Below are 26,915 nucleotides of genomic sequence, written 5' to 3' on the forward strand. Positions count from 1 at the left end.
AGCGGGGAGGAAGCGCGACTTCTTCCGTCGGCCGCAAAGCAATGGGCGGAAGTGAAAGAGAGGGGGGGGGGGGGTCGTCTACTCCAGCGGCAACTGCGTATGGCGCTGTAGCGCCGGCCCTATCTCGAAAGCGATCTGTGATGTGGGACAGAGATTAGCTGCGCCGACGTCTTATAGCTTCGTAGGAGGTGTGTTCTCGCCGCTCAATTTGCATAGAAGCTATAGGAAGCACGAAGGTCACTTCGCTCGGTGCTGCTGCCGCGGGTCCTCACGCCTGCGTTTTAAGAGCGAGCGTTCGCGGTCATCGAGTGAGGTGTGTACATGTTTGCCTGTGCACACGTGACACCATGCTAGTTCACACAGCCGATAAAACTATCTTTACCTCGTGTCCAATAATTTGCTGTCGCAATCAATGCTTCGGCTTTCGGGCGAAACAGCTACTTTTGGGAGGTATCGCACGCAAGTGTCCCGTTGAAAGCACAGCACATCCATGCGGATATATAATAAGCACCCGAAATCTATATACGGCCAGGTAGAGACAATTTTACACTGTGCTCGCGAAATCGTAGGTGCGCCTACTATTTCGCAGTACGACACACTGGCCTGCACTAACGAGCAGCCACTCACTTGGACACCTTGATATCCCGGTGGAGAAATCCGCGCAAGTGCATGTGCTCAAGCGCGAGGATCAGTTGCGCCATGATGATGCGCACGGCCTCGATCTCCAAGAACTCCTCCTTGGTCACAACGCGCATCAGGTCCAAGCCGGCGATGTACTCCATGATGGTCACATACGCTTCCTGCCACGATGCACGCTCGAGCGTTAGCATGGCAACAGTGCAACACGGTCGCGTGAGTCGCTGCTCCTTTTTTGATGGCTGCCTTCTCATTATTGTACAATTTGCTTGCCAGCAACATTTCCTTTTTAAAGAAAAGAGAAAACAAAGTAAACGTGCTCTGGGAAAAAGAAAACATTGATATTTATAGCCAGCTGTAGAAAAAACAAGCTTGTAGAACAGAATCTACAGAAGATAGTGTCTTTTAAAAGCGTAACCTACCTCAAACGTTGATTGATATACCTGGTGTTCAAAATTAAGCGTTATGGGTTTCTTAAAATTAGGCACTGAAAGGCATGCGAAGACCACCTGCGCAAATAAGTGTTGTGGCCAGGATGGCACAAATTGACATGATAATTATCGCTGTCAGCAGCCCAAGTAACTAAAACTGAACAACTAACTTTTTGCTGACTGCAGTAAGTGGGTATCTCAGTAATAAAAAGTTGGAGTCAGTCGTGTTTCTACACAATATCAGTCGGCAGAATTCTTCTACCCTGTCTCTGCTCCGACATATCCGACTCCAATTTTTCATTCTCGTTCGCATGATTACACATGCAAGAGAGTCAGGATTGGTGCAAAGCTCCTCCCTGATGTGACGCAGCTGTTGCGTGCGGGCCTTAGTCTGACAACAGGGCGGAAACATAGGCAAAGATGATAATTGTCCCCCCTTCCCCTCTCGGCTGGCGAAATTAACATGACAGCGAGGTGTGCCGTGCAGTTGTTGCCTTTGATTTCAATAAAACTTAGAATACTTAGAAATCAGCGGTCACATTATTTGCGTAGCCCAAGCAAGCACCGTGCCCGCTCGTCTAGTCACCATTGCGCACGCGCACTGCCCTCCGGCTTCTCCGCTCGCGCCATTACCTCGGCATGGCAGCTGCCGCCATCGTTACAGGATGCGTGGTCGCGTAGTACGACAGCGGCGCCGTGTTCTCCAATTGTTTAGAGGAGAAGGAGGGCAGTTATCTTTGCCAATGTCTCCGGCCCGTTGTCATTAGGTTAGGTTAGGTTAGGTTACAGTGGCTAGAAAGGAGAAGTGTGATTATCCCCGAGCGGCCACTATGGGAGTCGCTGACGCTGCCTAGCGATGCCACCACCAGATGGCGCTCGATCCTGTTTACACGTCGTCGTCGAGTTGAGCGCTTTAAAAGCGGGTGACTGCGAGTTTCCTACACGTGTTGTCGGAATTTTTTCAGTCTGCTTGCTAAGATTTTCGTCGAAGTTTGTGCGAATGACGCACAATGTGCCGCCGTCAAAGCCATTGTTTTGTGCCCGGATGCACGACTGGTTACAAGTCATGCAAGAACAAGTTTTCATTTTTCGGAGTCCCGAAGGAAGACGCTGTGTTTCAGAAGTGGCAAAGGAACATACCGAGAGCAGACAAGCCGCTTGAATGCAACGCAGCCGTATGTGAGCTGCACTTCGATCAGCAGTTCATCTCACGACACTGAACACTCAATTGACGGCCAAACAGTGCTCTTGGACCGAAGCAGGCCACTTCTTCTGCCGGGCGCCGTACCGACGATATTTCCAAATGTACCAAAGTACCTCTCCAAGTCAGTTCCGAAGAAAAGAAAGCCTAAAGAGAGGTCAAGCTTGCATTCCCCAGTGCCATCAAAAAGGCGTCGAAAGGATGGGCCGCTGCAACCACCTTCGCAAAACGACGTTGATCACCTTGATCTACCTGTGCCTTCCGACAATGAAGACGCACATCACTATAAGAATGTCCGTCTTCCGTCCAGCCGGTGGCGAAAGCACATTCTCAGCGAAGAACCGTTAAAAGTAGCTTACCGTTATATTTGCTAACTTCCCGCCTGAGCCAGGATCCCATAGAGAAGTTGTTTGGCATAATTCGCCAGTTTTTGGGATGTAATGATCATCCAACCTCAGCACAGTTCCTTACTGCTGTTAACTGTCTGAGCTTCAATAATTTAGTAAAAGCTCTAGACACAGGCAACTGCTCAGGTGGCGCAATCGTGTCATTTGTCGGACCAGCTGAGGCAGCCGACCAAGTGGACAACCAGCCGACCAAGTGGACAACCGATGTCAGCAGCTGCTGACATCGGTTGAGAATTCAGATGAAGCTCTCTCATCTTTCACCCAGTTCTGTGATAAAGGAGGGCTTCTGTATCCCTCAAGACAACTTTTTTCATTCGTGGAAGCTTTGGAGGATAGCTTAATTCACAATGTGGTTCAGTTGGAAGAAAGTCCAAAGAGATAGCGCCACCGATATTTTGCATTGTATGCAACACGTGCCTTCCATTGGTTGTGATGCCCACAAAGAAGCACTGTCAAGCAATATAGTGAAGTTCTTTATCTTGACACGACTTCACTTTTACATGAAGTCTTTGAACAAAGAAAGAATATCAACGCGAGAAAAAAAGAAACATCTGAAGATGCGCCGCACTGCATAACCAACATAACAATGCGGATGCTCACTTTGCCTAATCTTCACTTGCTGAATAAAACTGATAAAAATTAAGAAGCTTATGTGGATCTCAGTTATTTTTTATTTTCATACACAGTGCTATGGTGTCTGTTTGTTAGGAATTAGTAGTCAACACCAGCATTCCAGCAATTTTGAATCTCCAGTAATGCAGGTCATCTCACAAGGTGAACCGATTAACTAACTCAGACCTCACGGGTTAATGAGGAGCAAGATCGGCAGGCGGGCACGAAGACAGTTACAATAAGGTCATTTTCGCAGTATTCTTTAGGAGCTAATGCCGCGGTCGTGATAAATTAGTTTCGGATATAGGTCAGCCATGGCGCCGTTCAACAGATCAGCGTCGCTTGTCGAATGGATAAACGCAGATCTCGGCACTAATACGCTCTGTGTTTAGTCTAGTAAACATCTGAAACTGCGATCGCGTGGCCTCCGCTGTAGAATCAACGCCACCAGACGCATGTACGGAATAGGCAGCTGTAGATGCATTTTGGACCGGCTTTTGCAACAGCGCAAAGCGAAGTGCGGAGGCCATGCGATCGTAGCTGCCTCAGATATGGCTTCATTATGACTGCAGCTAATCTAAAAAAAGGAGTGTAGAACACCAAGCTGCCTCAGTGCCGCGGCTGGAATGTCACAGTGCCTACAGCAGACCGCCGCCTCCGAGCGACGTGTAAGCGACTGCGAGCGCCACCTGAGCGGAACATCCGAGAAGCCCACGCGAGAGGCGGCGCCTTGCGCACACTTCTCCTATTCTAGCCACTGTAGTTAGGTTAGACTAAACGCCACACGCAACAGCCGCATCACATCAGGGAGGAGCTTCGCGCAGATGCTAACTCTCTTGCAAGCGTAATCATGCGAATGAGAATTAAATTTTGGAGTTGGATACGTCGGGAGCATAGACACGGTAGAGGAATTCTTCGAACTGATACTCCCCAGAAACACGACTGCCTCTAACTTTTCATTACAAACATACCCACCTACTGCAGTCAACAAAAAGTTAGTTATCAAATTTTAGATAACTGGGTTGCTGACAGCTCTAATTATCATCTCAGTTTGTGTCCCCATGGCCACATATTTCCCCAGATTGTATTCGCGTGCCTCCCAGTGCCTAACTAAGAAATTCATAAAGCTTAATTTTGAACACCCTGTATCTTGCCTTGTAAATGTAAACCGCTGCATTTCATGCAACGTTAACAACGTGCGAATGTGACATGCCATTCTTGTGTTCGACTGTGAAAGAACTTCGTGGAGTATGTATTACAGTACCGTGTTCTGTACAAATAAACTGGCAAATGAATAATTCTTACTTAATAATATTTTCTTATAGCTTTAATATGAAACGCCCGAGTTGCAATGCACCGTCACTGAACTTGAGGGAATACACGAGTTCTCCGGGAATCGGCATTATACTAAACGCTTCCGACATCGGCTTGACATTGCAAGCGATCACGACAACGAATTTTGGCTTTCAAAATGCGGATATTTTTTTAAGTCATATTTGTTGATGGCTAGTTACACAACTGACCGTGGCTGTGAATAATGCCACGGGAACGCACTGAAGATCTCAAGGAAGGCGAGAATGGGCGCTATCATAGCAGCATAAGCTATAGGAAAGTGTACTAATTATGTTGAGTGTGCATGCACGCTTACGAAGATGATCAGGATGACGACGACGAAACTAGCGAACGCTTCACAGCTTAGTTGACATGTCTTCGGTAAAGGGTCTCGTTCTGATAAAGCTGTCCTTGTTATACGCAAGATGCCGAAGCCTAGGCTATGTGCCCAATGAGGAGCAACTGGTAAAACGTAGTACGCTGACATTAGTAGAGCTACGACCGTGTGAGAAGTGGACAAGACAAAAGCTGCCAGCTACTCAGCTAGTGCGTCGGCCACACAACGTGGAGCAGCACGTCAACAAGCGGATCACACAGGACGAGTTGGAAGAGTGGGCACTAAGGATGGCCAGGGAGCCGAAGAGGCGCATTAGAAAAATATAGGCGATGGGAGGTGCGTTTGTGGTCGACTACAGACCTGTATATGCAGGCGATACGGCGCAAGGCCAGTTCGGCGAGCCAAATTATTGAGGATTAGTTCTCATGCAGGCATATCTGAGAGCGCCACAATGTTGATTTACTGGGCACGTGCAAGTATCAGTCACGTACGTGTGCTAGTACGTGTGCTAGTACTTGACCATGTAGCGATACCCCGAGGTTACTGTTACCAGTGAAGCATGTGGCACGTGTGGGTAGAAATGCCATCATTGATCGTTTGCAAAGCAACTTCAGGAGGCAGAGTTTTTATTATTTCTTCTATTTTCGTTCCCAGTGATCTACCGACGAGTGATGCGGCCGTCTGGATTCACCTTGACGCAGAAGCAGCAGTAATACTTGACAAGGAAGGGGTTCCTGATGACGGACGCGACAACTTTGTCCATGGCGGCCTGCTTGTGTCGTCTGAAGCGGTCCATGTTCACAAGCTTCACCGTCACCACGAAGTTAGCAGGACGGTAGGTGACCAGGTACACGACCCTGCGGAGTGAGAATCCGGCTTGGAGACATTGCTGCCTCCACATTCTGCAAGCTGCTTGCTAAGTTTGCCATATACAAAACTATGTAACTTTAGAGGAAAAGGATGCTGCCATCAATGATAAATCTTTACGTGGCCGAAACGAAAGCGCTCCTGTATTTAAATTGATGTGCATGCTCCACGACCTCTGGTTGTGAAAGTTATCCCAGAGCGCTCCACTAAGGTGCATCGCATACCTGCAGTGTTGCTTTGAGATGATAAACCCCAAACATTTATAAACCTTATTATATTAAATTAAAGGGTCTGCGAATGCTCATTTTTAAGACCGAATCGAATACGAATTGAATAGTAACACAAGCGAATCACATCGAATCAAATATCGTATACTTTTCCAAAAGCTTTTGAATAAGGAACCGCCGTTATGACAGCATAAAACAATGTTGACATCCCAGTATGCTTGAAGTTGGCAAGATTCTGTCATTGCATAGTATCGTATGAAGAGTTGTTTATGAAAAGCACAGACGGAGCATTAGAAGCAATGAATATCATCGCATTAGCGACTCTTCAGATAGCGCGAATGATCGCTGTACAGCCTTTAAAGTGTGGCTATCTAAGTGACGTACAGCCTGATCCACGGTGAAAGTTCTCATGTTTTATGTCATGCTATGCCCGCGATCGTGATAATTTACCGTGCATCTGCTCCAGTTTTCTGTTTCCTTGGGCGCAGTTGACGTTTTGAAATATTCGAAAATATTCTAAAGATATTCGAAAACTATTCGCGTCTACGAATGGTGACTATTCGATTCGTAATTAGAAAGTTTCGAATATTGGCACACCCCTATTTCAAAGAGAACCATGCAAAGAGAATTTCACGGAAATAGCTTTACCTGGAATTTCTAAGAACGCCTCGCAACCATTTACAAATAGAACCTACATCCTAAACACAATCACTAAAATATACATAATTCACTGACAAGGCAGAGTTAACTTACCCTTACATTTGCTAGGCTTCATTGTCTGTTAATTTTGTAACAAAACATTAAGCCTCTCGCCTGCTCCGGTGATTCTTCTCGTTTATAACAACAATATATGCTGTCACAAAACACATCTTATTATAGACATATTACAGCACCAGCGCTTTTGCATTTCGCAGACTATTACTATTACGCACGTGCACCCGTGCGTGCGTGCGTGCTGGCGCGTGAGTTAGCAAACGAGCACTTTTGCATGTCCCCTCTTGCTGACAGAATCGCACCTCGGACATGCCCCCACAGTGTTCACGGGAATTAAGCCAAGGACAAAAACGCAACAGTGTTGTATGCAAACCTACCCAAAGCCGCCGGCCCCGAGCATCTTCATGTTCTTGAAGTCACGCATCCGTGGAATAAACATAGCGAATGGAAGTGGTTTAGGTGGATTCATCTGCGAAGCAAACAACAGGCACAAGGTTAAATTTAAATTTTGGGGTTTTACGTGCCAAAACCACTTTCTGATTATGAGGCACGCCGTAGTGGAGGACTCCGGAAATTTCGACCACCTGGGGTTCTTTAACGTGCACCTAAATCTAAGTACACGGGTGTTTTCGCATTTCGCCCCCATCGAAATGCGGCCGCCATGGCCGGGACTCGATCCCGCGACCTCGTGCGCAGCAGCCTAACACCATAGCCACTGAGCAACCACGGCGGGTAACAGGCACAAGGTTATGACAGAAAGGCTAAGATGAACAGAGCGATAGACATCTGCTACGAGGCTCTGTGACGTTCCTATACGTGCTTCTTGAGAATTACAATAAAAATAAGCCTCGCGTTAAAAGATAACGACGGCATCGTAACTGCTCCCCAGTCGTATCGGCTTTCTTGTTCATGTCTATGCCTTTCTTTTCAATTCAAATTTAACATCCCATGCCGGACAAAATATAATCATTATCAAAACAAGTAGGCGGTGTTTAGCATATTCGATATTCTGAAGTCTAAAGGCACCACTTAGTCTGTTTGCTCTCAATTTCTCCAACCCGTGTTGTGGGAACGCGAAGATCTTTGATGGAGTCCGTGTACAGCTTAACATTAGGAAGAGCCAGCAGAATTAGGCTAAGAGGTTATTAGGAATAATTGAATCACATTCATAAACAACATTACTCTTCTATTTAAGAATGGGTCCGTGGTGGTTACTTACTGTCTATGGTGTTGGGGTGCTAAGCACGAAGTCACGGGATTGAATCCCGGCCGCGGCGGCTTGCGGCCGCATTTCGATGGGGGCGAAATGCGAAAACACCCGTGTACTTAGCTTTAGGTGCACGTTAAAGAACCCCAGGTGGTCCAAATTTCCGGAGTCCCCCACTATGGGGAGCCTCATAATCAGATCGTGATTTTCGCGCGTAAAACACCATAATTTATTTCTTTTTTATTTCAGAAGGGCCCAAATACCGTAATAGCCTGGCCATAATCTATATGATTTAGGGTATCGACACGATAAACGGACTCACGGGTCGTGTAGAGTAAAAAATTCGTATTAGCTTATATTATATTTGCCTTTCAACATTGAATAGCATAACTACACGCCTTCATTATCACCGGTATCAGCACGTCGCTGCAACGTGTGAAGAGAAATCCATACAACCAAAGGAGAAGAATACGTTGTAGGATGTCCGGTCTCACTGCTAGATGGCCGTGTTTCATTTTTTTTTTTTTTGCTCTTCAACATAACAGTGTTCTGCTAGCGTTATAGCCGAACATTCTCCTTCAACAGATCACGATATCGACTGTTGCTGCGCGCTCGTGGTATAAACACTGAACGAAATGTAAACCCCCCCGTCACGTCTTAATCTCGAATGTTTACTAGTTAACACAGACAACTACTCCCACGTTGCACAGCAACGCGACAAATCTTTCTTCCTGTTTGTGTGCGATGCCTTAGTTATGAGTGAATGCTCACTTTCCTCACCCATGTTTCTTCGCTCCCTATATGAACAAGGCTCCCGTAAAAAGAGAGGGAATATTTGTCATCATCCTTTATACGGTTTGCTCGATAATAAACATAAGTTATCGTTAAGAGAGGGGTGTTCCTACACTGCCGCCGACGCCGAAGCTTTCTCGCTCAAGGCGTCAAGGCGAACACCTGAACCATCCCACGGCAACTGTACAGCCATCATTGTTCGAAGTACTATGAAGCCTTCCTTCTTCCACGTACTGGCCAAGCATAATTAATGTCGCTAATCTGAGTAAAACCGGCGAATTCTGCCTTAAACGATCAATTGCTTGATTTGGAATTTCCCTGAGGTCTTATCTTCCTTATAAGCTTCTCAGCGGATTGCTCTAAGCAACACTTGCGTATGTTTCTACGCAAAACCTTTTTCGATCAAAGCGCGCGTAAAACAACGCGGTCGTCGTTTCGAGTAAAACTTGCAGAATGCCCACCCGTTCAAGCTTGTTGACAATAGCGTCACCGATGGCCATCCAGTCCGTGACGGGCACTTCGGCGATCTTCTCCAAGGATGTCGCAACCTCGCCCACGATGATAGTCAGCTTGCGTACGGTGTCACCGAGTTCTTTCGCAACTTCCGTGTTTTTCTTTATACACTGCGTGACGAGCGATGTCTAAGATAGCAGATAGCATTCGTACAGAAAATGTACCCTGCTTACTCACGTGATGATAAAGAGCACCTCAGAAAGTATGGCGCCCCGCATTGCATACTGAAGACAGCTGCGTATAGTTGACTAAAATATCTGTTTATCTGCGACGACCCACAATCGCGTTCAGTTCTTCGTTATACAAATAAATATTACTTAAAGAAAGCGTTGATTAACAGATTCATTTGATGTTATTGAATTGCATGAAATTTTCGCAAATTGCAACTTCATGAAATATATATGTAAAGTGCGCACACCTTGCCAAACAAGACAGCCTGCGTAATTTTGTTTTGTGCATCAGCTGCAGGTTTCCTTGGAAAAGCTTTGGAGGTCAACTTCAAGGCAGTTCACAAATGAAACAAAATCACGAAGTTACGGTTGTCGTTCATCACTATAGATAAAACGTTTTAGACGCGGCATATCGGCAGAGATGCGGTAGGCGTCTTTACCATGTTGTGGAGGCCGACCAAATTCTCGACCATATCGCGGATGTCCTGGTACGTGATGACCTGCTTCTTGAGCTTGAGGAGGCACTCTTGCGCGTGGAGAACCACCTCTTCCTGGCAGAAGTGCGACAGCGGCTCACGCATCAGGGACACCTTGCTCTCGCGCTTGATGAAGAAGTCCAGCAGCACAGAGGCAGTCTTTGGAATCTGAAAACGAGCAGGTGCACAAAGCGCGTTGCTATATATTGCTGATTTTATCTATTTTTATTCTTTAGCTGAGACCACCCGTCCACAGGATGCATCCTCATAAAGTGCCACTTCCAGGGCTGTGGCATTCTAGAGTATATTATAGAATTCTAGAGTACACTCTCGAATTCTTCGCTCTGGTCGTGTCTTAAAGAACTCGCAACAGCGAAACGCGTGGGGAGATGCTTCCACTTCCTCGAAACATGTTATATCCGTTGTATTCACTAATATTCGCAGTATATTTAATAAAATGGACGAATTGTCTTCGCTGATTGATGACACTGATGCTGACATAATAGCGATAACTGAATCTTGATTGACTAACAAAATAACAAACGAGGAAATGTTTCATTGCCATAAAAAATACGTGGTGTATAAAAATGACTGTACTGATAGAATTGGGGCGGTTGTTTGCTTGCTGTTAGTGAAAACGTTGAGTGATTTTATGTACCGATAATCACTTAAATTGAGTCTGTGTGGTGTTGTTTAACCATTAAAAAAATATCTGAGGCGTATGCTACTGGCCACGCTCGAATAGCTCATCTTGTGATCACATACATGACTATCTAAATCAATTAATGGTAAGATTCCCCGGAGCAAAGATAATTCTTATGGGCGACTTTGGCTTTCCTAACATAAATTGCTCGAGCACATGTCCCTTCCCCATCATCTACTGAGGCTAATCAGTTTGTCGCTATTTGTTCTGGCTTTACCCTTGTATAAACGATCGTTATTCCGACACGTGTAGCAGGCACTACGTCATCATTACTTGATCTTGTGCTGACATCATCAGCTGATATTATATCTGCGATAACGCACTTACCTGGCCTTAGCGACCATGATACATTACATTTTACAATCACGATATCCCTACCGCTGAAGCGTAAACGATTTAAACAAATAAAATATTATAAAAAGGCTAAGTTCTCTGCAATAAACATCGAACTTGCTTTCTTTTTTTGCACGTTTCTACTCGGCCATCTCGATCGTTCTGTCGAGACAAATTGGCGCCTCTTTAAAGAAAAAGTTTGTGATCTGATAAAACGTTATATTCCAGATCAACGTATCTATTCAAATAGTAACACACCATGGTATAGCAGACACCTTAACAAACTAAGCAACAAAAATAAACGCCCATTTCGTATCGCTAAACGGTCACTAAATCCTGAACACTGGTTCTCATACAAATGCGCTGCCGCTACGTACTTTTCTAACTTAAGGTCTGCGAAGTTTTCCTACTACAACGTTACCCTTCCCAAGCTACTGAACACTAACAGTAAGGCATTCTGGAGCTCTATTAAAGGAGATAGCACTACAAAGATCCCTCTCATATCTCCAACTGGGAACGCAATCGCCGACCACGCATGCGCTGATGTGCCAAATGACACGTTCGTACAGGCTTTTTTGCCGTCTTCACATGTTGCTCCTCCTCCCGAAATACGGCCTAAAATATACCCCCAGATGGAGCCCGCAGCATTTAATTGTAATGGTATTAAATCAATCATAACTAAATTAGAATTAAAATCATCATGTGGTGTTGATGGAATTAGCATTACATTTTTACACAATACTAGCTAGTGAGTATTGCTCTATAATTTTAGAATTAATTTTTTCTCAGTCGCTTCACAACCACACATTGCCTCTAGATTGGAAAACGGCTAAGATCATTCCAATTCATAAACCTGGTGATAAGCACAACCCTTCTAATTATAGGCCCATTAGCTTGCACTGCCTGTAAGATAATGGAGCACGTAATTTATTTTTAGGTAATCAATCACCTTGAATCTAACAACTTCTTTACATCTAGCCAACACGGTTTTCGTAGAGCATTCTCATGTGACCGGACGTGCAATAAAGTTTCTTCACTCACTCACTCATTCTCATGTGATACCCAGCTTCTTTGATTTACCAACGACTTGCATTCCAACTTAAACGCAGGATTTCTTACGGACTATATTTTTCTTGATTTCGCTAAAGCATTTGACAAAGTACACCACACATACTGCTATCTAAACTCAGCGCACTAAACATTGATACTAATGTACTTAATTGGATAAAAGCATTTCTAACACGCCGCATGCAATTTCTAAACGCTAAGTTAATTCAACTCTAACACCCATCAAATCTGGCGTTGCACAAGGGTCTGTGCTTGGGTCGCTGTTATTTTTGATCTACCTTAACGATCTACCTGATAACATTTCGTCTGAAATTTGTATTTTTGCAGATGATTGCATAATATATCGCAAAAATACTTATGATGCTAATAGTTCCTCTCTTCGGGACGACTTAAACACACTGCATAACTGGACTAAAAGATGGGACATGCAACTTAACGTCAAGAAATGTAAATCGATGCGAATATCCCGTAAAAATGAAGCTTGTCCTGCCTATTTACTTGCTAACATTCCTTTAGAGAGCGTAAGAAACTAGATATATCTCGGCGTGCATATAATCTATAACTTACCCTGACAGTACCACATAACGAGCAAAGCTAATCGCACACTTTGATATCTTAGAAGAAACTTCTTGATCGCGCCATTATCACTCAACCAATTGTTATACACGACATATGTTCGTCCACAGTTGGAATATGCATCATCAGTATGGGAAACACATCATTCCCTCTCAATTAACTGCTCCGAAACCGTCCAAAATCACTCCGCTCGGTTTATACTAATTACCATGGTACGGCAAGCGTAACCCAAATGACGACTACACTGAACCTACCTTCGCTGTTAACCCGCAGGAAACAATCACGCCTATGCTTATTTCATGAGATTTACTACCAGAACGCAGCGCTTCGGTCGGCATGGATTAATCCAGCACCATTCATCTCCTCACGTAGAGATCACACGCATGAGGTACATATGCATCGCTCTAACACGCTAACACAATCGCAATCATTTTTACCCAAAACATGCAACGAACGGAATGGTCTGCCACCATCTATTGTTAGCATAAGTAATCCTGTTCAGTTTAGAGATGCTTTAGTTAAATAATGAAATCATGAAAATCATGAAACTTGTAATAATACATCATGTGACTTTTTTTATTGTATAAACCCGACATTTGGAACTTAGCGTTGTATGTACTGATCTACCATTCATAATTTGCGTATTGAAAAGTGTATCATCAAACTTCTACGGCGAACTACCCCTGTTATTTTTTGTTTATTATTATGTGAATTTGTGAGCTAGCATAACTTGTCATTGTTACTTATACAGTGTCTTTTCTGTATAATCTCATTTTTAACCTCCTCTATGTAGCCTCTCCCCTCTATAATGTATACATACTCTGAGGGTACTGTAAATAAATAAATAAATAAATAAATAAATAAACATGCAGTAAGATATTCCACTTGGACTCAACCTGTCATCGTTGTATGAAGACATGAGGTGCGCAAGTGAAGTGTGAGAAAGGTAAAAGTAGTGCTGAAAATCCAAGCTCCTCACCCTGGGGTAAAGCGACACGAGCATCTTCGCCGACACTTTCCGCTTGTCCAAGCCTGCAATATAGAAGGAAATGAGTACGGGCGGCTTATATTACTTCACAAATTATCTCAGTATAAAAACATAAACTAGTATGCCTTTTTATGTGCGATTTGAGTATTTCATGTTAAGTTGATCTAAAAAGAAGTGAAGCGAGTTCCACGCAGTGATAGCTGTCAAAACAGCGAAGCTGGTGGTTGTTTTCTCACGTTTGAACTCGTGTTCAGCGCGATTTTCATGAAGGTCTTTTGTCTCGTTGTCGTCGTTTTGCTAGATTCGAGCATCGGTTCTGGATTGCGCACACTCTTCAGTTGCGTGAGGTTGTGATCAAACTGCAGTCTATCACACACCTTGCAGCTGTGGCCGCACTGACGGTCGAGGAATTCGCTCTTGAACCACCCATCGGCACCCTTCGTGGGAGGCATCTCTCCGCGTCGACATCTGTGCTGGGCCTCCTGCTTTCGAAGTTAGGAGTTAGCTTGCCTCAAGAGAAGGCTTGGGTTGCCTTCTCTTGAAAGGGGGGGTTGGCTTGCCTCGGCAGTACCCTTGGCGATAGCGGCTTCCCTCCGCTGGCGCTTTGCTTGAGCTCCTCGCTCTGGATGCTCGGAATTAGCGCGACAATGGCGCTGCCGCTCGCGCCGAGCGGAATCCATGGGGCGAAAAGACGGGCGCCGACGAAACACCTGCTCCTATAACCCTCTCACCCCCCTTCCCCGGCGCGCACTCCGCCCCCCTGCGTTACACCGGACAACGAACGGCGAAGGCTCGACTTAGAACAGCTCCGCTGTTAATATTACTAGGCGTAAGAAGTGTAGCAGTGCAAACCGTCCTACAAAAAAAAAATAATAATGAGCGATGACTTCTGTGCAGCTTTGCAATGAAGATGGAAACACTTCCCTGCGCCACGTTCCCCTCACCAGGCACTTCAAGAAGAAGTAGTTTAATGATTGGAAAATGTAGAAAGGTCGGATGGAAAATCGAGCATCTGGCCTGCTACTTTACGTAAGGAAAGGGGAAGAGAGGCAGAAAAAGGGTCACAATGGGGGATGATAATGGGAGGAACGAGGTGAAAGACACATTGCATAAATGTTATCACAAGCACGCGTCTACAAGCACTTCAAATTTTGTTTATAGATTGGAAGTTGTACGAAGTCACCAAGGGAGTATCTTGTATACCTCAACTTTTTCTTTCTAGTTGCTAGATTATTATAGGAGATAGGAGAAAATAGAAATGTCGCGATGCCACCGCTTCCAACTCTCTCTCTCTCTCTACCTAGACTAGCACCCGCAAGGGATATTTCTTCTTTTCCCATGCCAGATGCGAAAGTACCAGGCCCGACGATGGACCTTTGGGTGACAAGGCACGCGTTTTTTTTTTTTTAATACGAAAGTATTTCATGCAGGGGTACGCCGTTGACTTCCTGTAACGGATGTGACGTCGGCGCAAACGATAAAAATGTGCTCTCTCTCTTGACGGGGATGGCGCCGCCATCTAGGAGAGTTGAAGCGAAGTACTGCACCATGACACGAACGAGCGCCGACAGTGAGCGCTTCGGTAGTCTCAGCGCAGCGGGAGTTCCAACTGTGTGTAGCCAGGCGTACATGGTGTAGGCCTTCTGGTGAGGTGGCTACGCAGTTTCCGCACATGGTTTGTGTTTCGCGTCTAATTAGCCTGTGACGCTTCATCGTCTACGGAGTGCTGCTTCAACATGCATCAGCAGTGCCTACACGCCGCCTACTGCTTCGCTTGCGATTACACCAATTAAGAAAGCTGCTGTGCTAAGCGGCGCAGAAAGGCAACGACCTCGACAGGTGAATCTCGATTTGGCCTGGCGAGAGACACGCCGGCGTGAAGTAGAACGCCTTCGCGCCACTCTGCCGCTCGCATTCCTAAAGCGGAGTGCGTCGCAACTCAACTGGCCCAAGACACTACGGAGCCAGACCAAAATGTTCGTACCTTCGCCGTAGTGGCTCGGCAGCATGACGCCACTAGCCAACAAGACGCCGAGCGCTAAAAGCAAAGCTGCAACGCGGTCGCCGGCCCGCAGACCGTGCGCCTTTCGCTGCAGGGGACGTGAGTTCACGAACCGATTTAGTAACAACCCGTTCGGTTTCGTTTGTACCGTTTGCGAACGCCTGTGGTTTATCGGGGGATTTGCGCAGTGCTTCTGTGAAGACACGGTTCACTTTCACGTTCTACCGATTCCTAAGAAAAAGGGATCAACCATATCCCCCCCCCCCCCCCCCCACACACAGACACTTTTCTTTTGCACGGCACACTTCCAGTGGCAGTATCAAAACACGTTCTGCATTCGGCGAGTTACCGAGCTTATTTGCCATCACCGGTGACATTGCAGGAAGTGGGTCTCACGTTGCTAGAGGCATTTGTGCGCGTAACCTAGCGTTGCCAACATTCCAGTGGACGGAGAGGGAGCGGGTGCGGCTGTCGATGACCCCCCTCCCCCCCCCCCCCCCCCGTCAGTTGCCAGGATCCGCCATTCTGCACGTGTGAGAAAATTTAACATTTTTTTTTGTCCCACCGTCTCGCGACTTACAACAAGAAACGTGCAATTTAGTAGCCTGGCAAACAAGACTACCAATACAGATTGCAGTATTGTGAACGGCTAGGGGCCCAAAACAGAACTGGAACCACGGCAAAACGAACCTGCCTTTATGTGTTTATGACAGTACAACAGAAGACAAATGAGAAGAATGTGCAAACGAACTCTCAAACACTATAAAAAGAAAATCTGGTCTATTCATTGTCGTCCAGTACAAAAGAGACAAAAGTCAGGACATTTGGCCGTCCCGACTGGGTCGAGTGGGGAGTCGGGACATTTCCTAAAAAGCCGGGACTTTCCCACAAAATTCGGGATAGGTTATAAACCTACTGCAACCTTGACTCTCTGGCTGGAAACGGAGATCATTCCAGAGGAAGGGCACGTGGACTCCTTTAAGAAATTTCTGCAGTTCGCGCCGTGCAGCCACTTGATACTTTGTAGACACAATTGGCACAAGGTGACCTATGCGCGTCGGATTTGCCTGTTTGCAATGACCAAGTACGGTGAGGGGCACTTTAGAGTACACGGCGTTCTTCAGTTCCGCATTAATTTCCTCGGCTAAGAAATTATAGTGCTTTAGGCAACAACTAACGTTTGCCATTAGGCATGGAATCAGTACCGCTGTATACCTTTGGCCAGTGTCCCTCAAGTCACTGAACGTACCGGGCTTGTCGGTAGGCGAAGCAGCAGCAACGACCATGTCGTTTGGTCTCTGCGCGCTCGATTCTTGAATACGTGGTAGCAAGGTGTGCGATGTTGGCGTCCAAGATTCGGGGGACAACACGGACTCCGGACAGGTCGCAGGGAAGTCGCCGTCGTTTCGGAAGCGGTGCTACGACGCGGTGCTGCCACGCGGAGACTGGAAGGCGTACGACCACCCCGACCTTCTTCTGCTTCTTCGAGGGAACCAGCAAGCCTCCACGTGGAGGCACGCTTTCCTTGATGGCGATGACGATGTCTTTTTCAAAAATGGCACAAACACACTGTGTGAAATTTTTTTGGCCGCTAATTGGTTTTTTTATTGTTTTTTTGCTCATGACGCTTATATTCGATAAATACATGTGCAGGAAAATGCCAACGAGCAGTAAATACGAGGGCGAATTAGAAAGTATCTACCCTTATTTTTTTATTAGCCAAAATAAGGTATATATGGGTAATTACAAATATGCGTACGTAGCTTACGCTATTTTTCCATACAGTCCCCACACCGGTTCAGACATTTGTCCCATATATCAGCACCAAATTTGAGATGACCCTGTGGTAGGATTCGTGCGGCTGACTGTGGAACCACCGCCGACTGCTGTCTTGGCTTCATCGTTGCCCGTGAATCGCTATCCTACCAGGAACTTCAGCAGATAGAAAACGCGGAAATCTCTAGGGGCGAGGTCCGAATTGTATGGTGGGTGGTCCAGACTCTCTCAGTGAAATGACCGGAGCTTGTCGACGATTCTGACGGCCACACTTCGTTGCTCGTACGCCGTGGACGTGTGAAGCGCAAACGCCATCTTCAACAACTGACAGCACCGGCATGCCGTGGAGCTATCGGCAAATAAGGCCGGGCCGGTCCAAGAAAGGTCCACCACTGGAAATAAATATGTTGACTTCGCATATACAGCCATAATTTGGCAAAAAGAAACATACGGGCAAGGACTTTTTGTTTCGCCCTCGTACCTACGCATTTTAATGCAATAGACTTGCTAAAAACGGACGAAAAGGAAAGAAAAGATCATGAGCCATTCCACTCTGTGAAGGTGGTTGATAAGCGAAGCTGTTTAGCACACGACACGGAAGTGACACATAATTTTAAAGAAAGGTACCAACTCATTTATTGTCTTGATCGGTGGTAATTATTTCACTAGCACCTTCAATCACATTGTTTGATAATGTCTAATCGATGCAAGTACGCCGCTGTGTGGTAGGTTGGGCCGGATCGGTGTGGTATCGCAAGGGATTGCAACACGGAACGCGTAAACCATTCACTTTTCGATGCCGACACATCCACACTGAAATCACCGACAATGACAACAGGGGTAGTGTCATCGCAGCTAATTCGCGCAAAGTGAGTAGCCATGAACCTTATGGGATTATGAGTCATTGCAATTTTTGGTGGCTTAAGGGGATATGAGCCATTGCTCACGGGGATATGAGCCCTTGCTCATGGGGGTATGCGCCATTGATGATGACAGTTTTCGACATGCTGCTCTATATGTTTTATGAGTGATTAGAAAAAGTTTAAGCACTGTTCGCTTCACTTTGCTGAGTGCTTGTAGCCTCTGCCTTACGGGGCTATGAGCCATTGCATATTTTGCTTGCTTACGGGAGCATGAATGCTTACGGGGTACGAGCCATTAACGATGAGAGTTTTGTTCATAGAGAACAAACATGCACGGAAACTAGCCATATACAGTTTCGCTCTATAATTATGCAGATGTGGCTACCAGCACAGTTCGGGGTTCTTCAGATCATGCAACATGTTTGTGTGAAATCTGTGTGTAAGGCGACAGAGCTGTAAACGTGATAATGAAGTAATGGGATAGCGATTATATGGACACTGGGAGCGCGTTCTGGACATCGGCGTCAGCCGCGAGGTTCCGTATAACGTCCAAGTGCGATAAGATAGCGCCTCGCGCACCGCTTGCTGTGTGTGCGGAAGAACGCCTGCGAGCGTGAGCCGAGAAGTATGGTGGCTTGATGTGTGTCGTTCGCCCGAATGCCCAATGTTGGAGGTCACGCGATAAAACGCCCACTAAGTCGAGGGGTTGGGAGTTTAATCCAATTAATAGACAGCTATACGAAGTAACCTTGCGACACTGTAACACTGCGACAACTGTGAGCCGCAATTGCCGGCTCACCTTCGCCCGCTTTCACTCGCACCCTTTCCTAACTGCTATATATTCTCAAGCCCGGACACTGTACCGTGTTATTTTCTCGGATGGTACTTATATCGGCCGTATATGCTTGTAAACGAAGGCAAACAAGCTAAATTAACAAATCATGGTGTAACGCGCGCACAACCAAAAATGAACACATCTCACTCGATGACCGCAGAAACTCGCTGTCAAACGTTGGAGTGAGGAAGCGTGGCAGCAGCAATGAACGAGCGAATTGACCTTCGTGCTGCCTCTCGCATCAACGCGAACTAAGCCGCGAAAACGCAGCACACGGCGCACCCTATCCCAGTCGCACATGGCTTTCAAGATACAGCGGCCCGGAGGGGGGGGGGGGGGCGCTGTCCGGAGTAGAACACCCCCTCTCCCCCTACCCTATACCCCCGTAGCCTTGCGCGCGACGGAACACGGCGCGATTCGTCCCCACTTTTCTGCCTTGTGTGCGCGAGATATTTCAACACACCTTTACTTTGCTTATCATTCAGCCTACTGGCTTTCCTAAATGCTATATATTTTCAAGCCCGGACACTGTACCGTGTGCTTTTCTCAGAACGGGCGTACTTGTAACACTGCGACAACTGTGAGCCGCAATTGCCGGCTCACCCTCGCCCGCTTTCACTCGCACCCTTTCCTAACTGCTATATATTGTCAAGCCCGGACACTGTACCGTGTTCTTTTCTCGGAACGGGCGTACTTGTAACACTGCGACAAATGTTTTCATACAGGAGGGTGGAATTCCGCAACCCGTGTACCACCGTCACCAAATTACACGACGTCGCCTTTATTTCAATTTTTCTTCCAACTATCTGAGAGCCATAGACCAGTTTAAACATACGTGCTTGCACCTCGTAGTAACCCATAAGGAGAAACCATACGCATGCGGTTCCAAAATTTTGTGGTAATCACATGGCATGCACTTGTGTCAAGAAATTCGTTTTGCTGTGGGTGGCACCTGGCCACATTCTTTTCCTGCGCTGAAAGTACGCTTCTCTGCACAGCGCAATTTACCAAGAAATGGCAGCAACCTTTATCGTTCAAATACAAATGAAGTACGAAATGTGCCTGTATGCGCTTGCTGGTGCTTCATCAGGAAAGCACATTTATGCCTTCTATTTCGCAGAACAAACAGGTTCACAACACGCACACGTTCATTGTAACACGGACTATGTAACCCCTAACCGGGCAAGTTGCCTCAGGCGAGAGCGTCCTTGAAACTAAGAAAAATGTTCTGCAAAGCAATAGGAAGCAATAGGCCAATATATCAGCGCGCACAATTGGTAGATGCGCACAAAGGAGTCATTCATTCTCTAAACAAGAACGCTCGTATCGGTGAGAAAACCGTATATAGAAACGCATTTGGTACACCCTCCTACTAAACATGACGCCAACGTGTCTGAGGCGCTCGTTAATGGGAGCAGTTGCTATAATTTCAATCTACGACATAGAAAACGAGAGAAATGGCAAAGGCTGAAATCGGTGCCGCAGGATTCGCAGTGTTACTGCCAGGCTGTGAAATTCCGCCGATGACACAGCTTCACAATAATCATTGAAGAGCGTTGTCGTTACCCCAGTCGTCTCCAGCAAGCATTTCATCACACAAAGTTGCACTCTTGCGTAACAGCCAGTTCAAACTTCGCACATGTACACGCAGCTTTTTTTCAATAACGTTGAACGCAAACGATGTTCTGCTCTGCGACGTTGCAGAACAATATTTGAATACACGCTAAATTCGCGATGTCGACAACTATCCTGGTATAGTCCATTGAAAAAACGTTCCGTTCAAATGCAACATAATTACGGCAGGCATTCTAAACGTATACCTTCACCTAACACAAAAGTGCGATGGCTAGATCTTGCAAAAATCACAAATACGTTATGGATGGAAGTTTGTGTAAAACGGCGTAAAACAAGTTCTCGCAGCCTATATATGCACTTTCTGGCAAGCACAACATTGCAGGCGTCAAAGCGTTACGGGAACTCAACTGCCCGACGGCAGGGGCAGTAGTGAAGCAATCAGTCTATATAGGCAGCCGTAGACTTGGACAGAACGTTGGTGTCGGACAGGCCTGTCTCGTTGATCTTCGATATCAGGCACCGCTGCTTGCGCATTGGCGACAGAGGAACCACCGACAGCGTGACTTCGGGTTTGCCGGCGCTCAGGAGGTGATCAACCTGTGGCCGCGACATGCCGTCCACCGATGTGCCGTCGATTTCGAACAGCACATCACCCGGGAAGACCGCCTTGTTGTTGCAACTGACCACGTCTGCATACTAGATGACGAATCAAACAAATTTACAAGGCGTTTCCACACACTTTCAAAAAGTTTTTTTTTTTTTTTTTTAGTGGCCTGTGCCCGATAGCACAATTATAGTCCATGTGCTGGTCTACTCGAAGAGGTCGACGTTGCTTTCACAGAAAAATTGAAATGCATAATGGACTAGTTAAAAAAATTTAAAAATTTTTTAGTGGGAAGATTGCAAGGCGTATGTGACTCGAGAAGAATTGTGTGGATGACACCATTTACGACATATGCGCTGTCGAACTTGCGGTAAATAGGCGCTGTCGTTCCTCTTACTTTCTTTAAAAGAAATGTCGTTTTATACATTGAAGCACAAAAGTAACTGCGACGCGAATGCATTTCTCCGCAAAGTTCGGAATTTAGTATCTCGAAACTGGTGTCATAGTGAGAATTCTTTCAAGTGGATGCGGCTTGCGAACTTCCCCTAGAATTCGTAAATTGCAATATGTGCCATAAGGTAACTACTTAAACTTAATTAGTGAATTTCTGTTACTTAGTCGATTATGCATTCCAATATTTTGTGCAGGTAATGTCTGCATCTTTGATTAGACCGGCTCATGGACTAGAATTGTGCTATCTGCCGCAGAAAATTCATAAAAATTTGGAAGTGTTCGCTGAAACACTCGGTACTTGCATAAGAAGTGTACAAGCGTTGAAGAGACCACCACCAAAACACCACCAAAATGTAGCACGTTTTGGGGCTTCTTATACGCAACAGGCGAGATGTTGATTGATTGGTGAGGTTTAATTAAAATCATAAAACAGACGCAATGGCCGTAACTGGCACCTCAATTGAATGCTCCAGATAATTTGTCTACCGGGGGTTCTTTAACCTGCACGCATTCTTTTTTTTTTTCGCGCACGGGCGTTTTTGCATTCCGCTGCAATCAAAAATGCTGTCGTCGCAGCCGATGAATCAAATCCGCAATCTTGTGCTCAGCTACATGACGTCATAGCCATGCAGTGAACTCAACGTGGCGAGTTTCGCGTCAAGCATAACAGACCGTTAAATTACTTCCTCCCAATGCTTTCGCTTGCAAGCTTACATTGCGTTCCGTGTACTGCAGGGGCGTAACCAGGGGGGGGGGGGGCTTATGGGGCTTCTGCCCCCGCCGAAATCTTTTCGTGCTGTCAATGCACTGCCGACCAAAGCAATCCCCGGCGCCGGAAATCATTCTGGATTTTGTCTAGATGTCTTTTTAATGCTCAAAAAGACATTTCACCGCGAAAATAGGAAACTCGGGCTGGATTTCGTGGCAACGCCCATGCACCGGGAGTCACATAACGTAAGCAGCCCCATCCGAGCACAAAGTTTCAATGGCGTTTTGACGACAAACGGGCTCACCGCGGCATCTCGCGGAGGCCGCGGAATCTATGGAGCGCATGGATATGAATTCCGAAACTTTATGAGTATAAATCTAATAAACTTTTCATGTGAAAGGAGCACTGACATTTCTAAAGTAGTGCTTCAGATTTTCAATTGCGGAACCTTGTGGGTCTAATGTTGTTATAAACATTTGACGCCAAAGGTGCATTGACTTTTCTAAAGTCTTGCATTGGAACATACAACGGGACAAGCCAAATCAACACACTATTAGACAAGTTGACAAAGGAAGCAGCGAGGTCCAATGAGACGAAGCATTGTGGTGGTTAATTTGTGCCGTCATGTCACATAAAAAAATATAAAATACTTTTTTCACCTGCGCCAAAGCATCTATGTTAAGACACTAAAGCCAGCCAAAGTAACTACGTTCTTATTTATTTTTCCTACTTTGACTTTTCTTCGCGAAGATACATTGAGCGTCTTGAATTTTTTTGGTCTTGCTACCCTACCCGCGTGCTGCCAGAGCCAGCCAGAGTGCATACGTTTTTCTCGTGTTGCCCTGACCCCTGCGCGTCGCACTTCGGTGCGTGTTCGGTTTGCTCTAGCCGAGTGGATTTTCATCCGGCAGAGCTTTAGACGCTTTCTGGCTAGCACACGAGAAAAAGAAACAATGGTCGCTCGCCGCCATCACTGTGGGGACACAACGGATTGCACCGCGTTCACCTGAGGGCCACCTCTCCGGAAAGTCCTGGCTCGCCGGTGTAGGATACCGAGCAGTGTGCGTATAGTTCTCTGTGGACCAAGCGTCTCACGTTGTTTTTTAATTTTTTTATATTCCTTCGGTAGCTTCATTAGGTGCGCAAAGTAGGCATTCAATTGTGGCCAACATATTTTCCTTGGTTTCTTCTGAATTTCGGTGCCCCGCGACACAAAAGGAAAAAAATACATTGTTGCGGCGCAGCGAATTGTTGCATGGTGAAAGTTCGATTTTGTTACTTCTTCCTTTGCGGCAAGTAATGGGCCACGGGACGCTTCAGTTGCCGGATACTCTTATTATATTATTGCGATAGCAATTATATGGACACTCCAGGCGCATTCCTGCCGTGACCATCGCCCTCTTCGTATAAAGTCCAAGGGCGATAACATCGTTTACCGAGCGCCGCATGCTGTATGTGCGAGTGAAAGCGTACGGGAAGAGGGGGGGGGGGGGGGCTGGAATGGGTGAGCCGACGATGGTGACTGTCTGTCTTGTGTGCGCAAAAAATAAAAGCGGAGAGCAAGCTAGTCATCTTCCGTCGCGCGCGATACATCTGGGGGAGTAGATGGAATGGGGGCGATATCTAGGATTCTGTGAACCTGTGATTGCGCAACATGTTTATTTGCTTCATTCGACGCATTATACACCCTGACTTTTTCTTAGATACGTACATTTCTTGGATACTTATACGTATATTTAAATATCTTTCTGGGAGATCTTGTGTATACGTGCAGTGAAATTTGTTTCCAGTGACACTTTTTTGCCCTTTATCAAGCTCTATCTTCACATTTGTGTATCCCATTGTATCTTCGCATTTCTAATGTACGAGGGCCAGTCAAATGAAAGTGAGCCTGCCCACCCCGCGCAATAATGGTTTGGTTCATTATCTGCGAGGCATGTGTGTAGAAGAGAGGGATGTCTCATTTAAAAAAGTGACACGCAGGTGCGAGGATAAAGGTTCTGTAATGCTCTCATACATTCGGTTGAACATGATTGCGTGACATAGTGGAAACTCCAAAAGTTGAACAGCGTGGTGCCGTGAAGTTTTTGACTGCTGAAGGTCTTTCGTAAAAAGCAATTAGTCGCCGTATGGCTGCCGTGTACGTTGAACATCGCATTTCATTGGCCACTGTGAAGCGTTGGAGCAAACGGTTGAAAGGAGGACTTTTAAGTTGCAAAGACGGTCCAAGATGGGACTAAAGCCATCATGAAATCACCCTTAACAAAATTGCGAAAGTTGATGAGGTGATGATACAAGAACGGAGGATAAGCATCGACGAGCTGGCAGAGCATCTGAACATCAGTCACGATTCGGTTCACGCCATAATTCCATGAACATCTCTGTCATCTCCTTTTGTGTGCGCAATGGACGCCCAATATTTTGAACCACCGCCAGAAGACGGAGAAGTTCGGTGCTGCCTTGACTGATCAGATCCGGTACCACAATGAGGGTGACGACTTCTTGTCTGCAATTGCGATCGGGGACGAACCATGGTGCCACTACTACGAGCCTGAAACACGACGGCAAAGCTTACAGTGGAAACATTCGAATTCACCACGCCCAAAGAAAGCAGAGGCCGTCATTTCCGCCGGAAAGGTGTTGTTGACCTTTTTTTTTTTCGATCGTCAGGGGCCATTAAGGATACAATTTGCTAAGTCTTGAGAGACTATCAATTGTTTCCGATACTGTGAAACGTCGGAACGGCTGAGTGTTGTAATCAAGAAGAAACGATGTGGAAAATTGACGAATGGTTCATGTTGTTCCACGACAATGCCCGTCCCCAAATCGCTGATGTATTTAATACATAACTGGCAACGTTCAAGTGGGAAACGCTGCAACATCCGCCACACAGCCCAGACCTGTCGTCTTGCGACTTCCACATTTTGGGGCAACCAAAAAAAAAAAAAAAAACAGCTCAAGGGAACCACATTCGTGTCGGACGATGACGTGAAAGAGTCAGTTGCAGACTTTCTGAAGCAGCAACCCAAGGAATTTTATGAGACCGGAATCACGCGACTCCTTAGTCAATGGGACAATGGCTAAATGCTCATGGAGATTAATTTTAAATAAAGTACCCCGTTTGTCATATATTCGCATTGGCTCACTTTCATTTGACTCGCCCTCGTATATTTTGCAGAACTCCTGCTTTTTATACGTGCTCTTTGTTGCGACTATAAATTTGGTGCAATTACTCATGATACACGACCGGTGACAGCTGCTCCTGCGTAATATATTGAAACAAATGCCAGTGTCATTGATATTTTGCACTGGCCGTTGCATACGTACATGAATGTAAACACGGTTTTTGAATGACAAAATTTAATTAACATATTTGTCCTCAACTTGTTCATTTCATCGCCTTTACATTTTTCATATCAGCGGCATGCATTGCTTTGCTGGTTTCGAACTGATATAGTTCTAAAGTTCGTGCGATATTTTCTTTGCTTATTAAATAGACGAAAACATGGAAGCATTGATATCAGTTATTCAGGACACAATTTTTGGCACATGCGAGTATATTCTTTTATGAAGAATGATATATCTTACTTGTTTTTACGGTACGTAGCGTTCAAGAATTCGTTTTCAGCATCTTTTCAATGGAAATGTAAATATTATTAATGTATTTGATCCCTCGACAAATTGTTTAAGAGGAACCTTTAGCTCAGGCCCCACTCCGACGCGGCCTATTCAAATACATTTAAAACGCAAAAACGCTTTTCTGAGATAACCTCTGGATCGCTTTTAATGAAATTTGTTGCATTTGAGAGAGAAAGTTAAATTGTAGTGTCTGTTCAAAGCGGAATTTCGATTTAGGGCCTGAATTTTTTTTAAATATTTCGAAAATTTTGAAAATTCAAAAGAAATAGGAGCACCACGTTTACAATCTAACAGCTCTGCATCAAGAACAGATATCGCGGATCTGTCAACGGCATCTATTATAACAGTCAAAGTGGAAAATTTTGGCATGTCAATTTGTATCTTACGTGAATTGGTTACGTTGCGTACAAGGGTTCTGCAAAAGCCGTGTTTCATAATGCTAAATTTTTTAGATTCATGTGTAACATATCAATTTTGTCCGCTGTATATGTGCTATTAGCTGAAATTCACAGAATTGTGATGTCTTTCTTCATTGTTGAGCTACAGAGTTTTAAACTTGATAGTTCCGTTTTCTGAAAAATTTGCGATTTTGGCCAATTTTTAATAAAATATTGACTACCTAAATGTAAAATTCGAGACCAGCAGTCACTAGGACTCCCCCCCCCCCCCCCCCCCCCAAGTATCTTTTTTTAAATGCAATAATCTTCGTAAAATTTGGTGTGCAGTGATTGCCGAGAAAAACGCATTCCCGTCCTACATGTATTTAGATAGGAGCACCCGAACTAAAGATTCCTCTTAAGGAAGATGCCGACCCGCAACGTAAGCCTCCCCCCCCCCCCCTCAACGAAATTTCTGGCTACGCCACTGGT

The 26,915-nt window shown here is 45.7% G+C and overlaps 2 protein-coding genes across 2 annotated transcripts in view; both read right to left on the reverse strand.

Annotated features, from left to right (window-relative positions):
- Positions 1-5,578: 5,578 nt before the first annotated feature.
- LOC126541210 (microtubule-associated serine/threonine-protein kinase 3-like) lies at positions 5,579-17,865 on the reverse strand. Its single transcript, XM_072286515.1, has 6 exons — positions 16,842-17,865; positions 13,582-13,634; positions 9,887-10,090; positions 9,225-9,386; positions 7,142-7,233; positions 5,579-5,813 (listed from the first exon to the last, which is right to left on the reverse strand). The coding sequence occupies exons 1-6, from the start codon at positions 16,876-16,878 to the stop codon at positions 5,615-5,617; spliced, it is 747 nt and encodes a 248-aa protein (XP_072142616.1). The 5' UTR covers positions 16,879-17,865; the 3' UTR covers positions 5,579-5,614.
- A 1,609-nt stretch (positions 17,866-19,474) lies between these two features.
- Positions 19,475-26,915, reverse strand: part of LOC126541371 (uncharacterized) — a 42,223-nt gene continuing 34,782 nt past the window's right edge. Inside the window, exon 13 of the mRNA XM_050188123.3 lies at positions 19,475-21,337. Within this exon, the coding sequence (XP_050044080.1) occupies positions 21,080-21,337 (258 nt within the window). The 3' untranslated portion in view covers positions 19,475-21,079. The remainder of the gene's footprint in view (positions 21,338-26,915) is intronic.

The sequence above is a fragment of the Dermacentor andersoni genome, chromosome 2, assembly GCF_023375885.2.
Source record: "Dermacentor andersoni chromosome 2, qqDerAnde1_hic_scaffold, whole genome shotgun sequence".
NCBI classification, from domain to species: domain Eukaryota; kingdom Metazoa; phylum Arthropoda; class Arachnida; order Ixodida; family Ixodidae; genus Dermacentor; species Dermacentor andersoni.

Coding starts and splice junctions, on each gene's coding strand:
- LOC126541210 (XM_072286515.1), bottom strand. CDS start 16,878: ATGGTCGTTGCTGCTGCTTCGCCTACCGACAAGCCCG. Junction 7,234..9,224: donor TTGTCAACAAGCTTGAACGG/GTGGGCATTCTG, acceptor TTTGCTTCGCAG/ATGAATCCACCTAAACCACT. Junction 5,814..7,141: donor CTCGGGGCCGGCGGCTTTGG/GTAGGTTTGCAT, acceptor CTCACTCCGCAG/GGTCGTGTACCTGGTCACCT.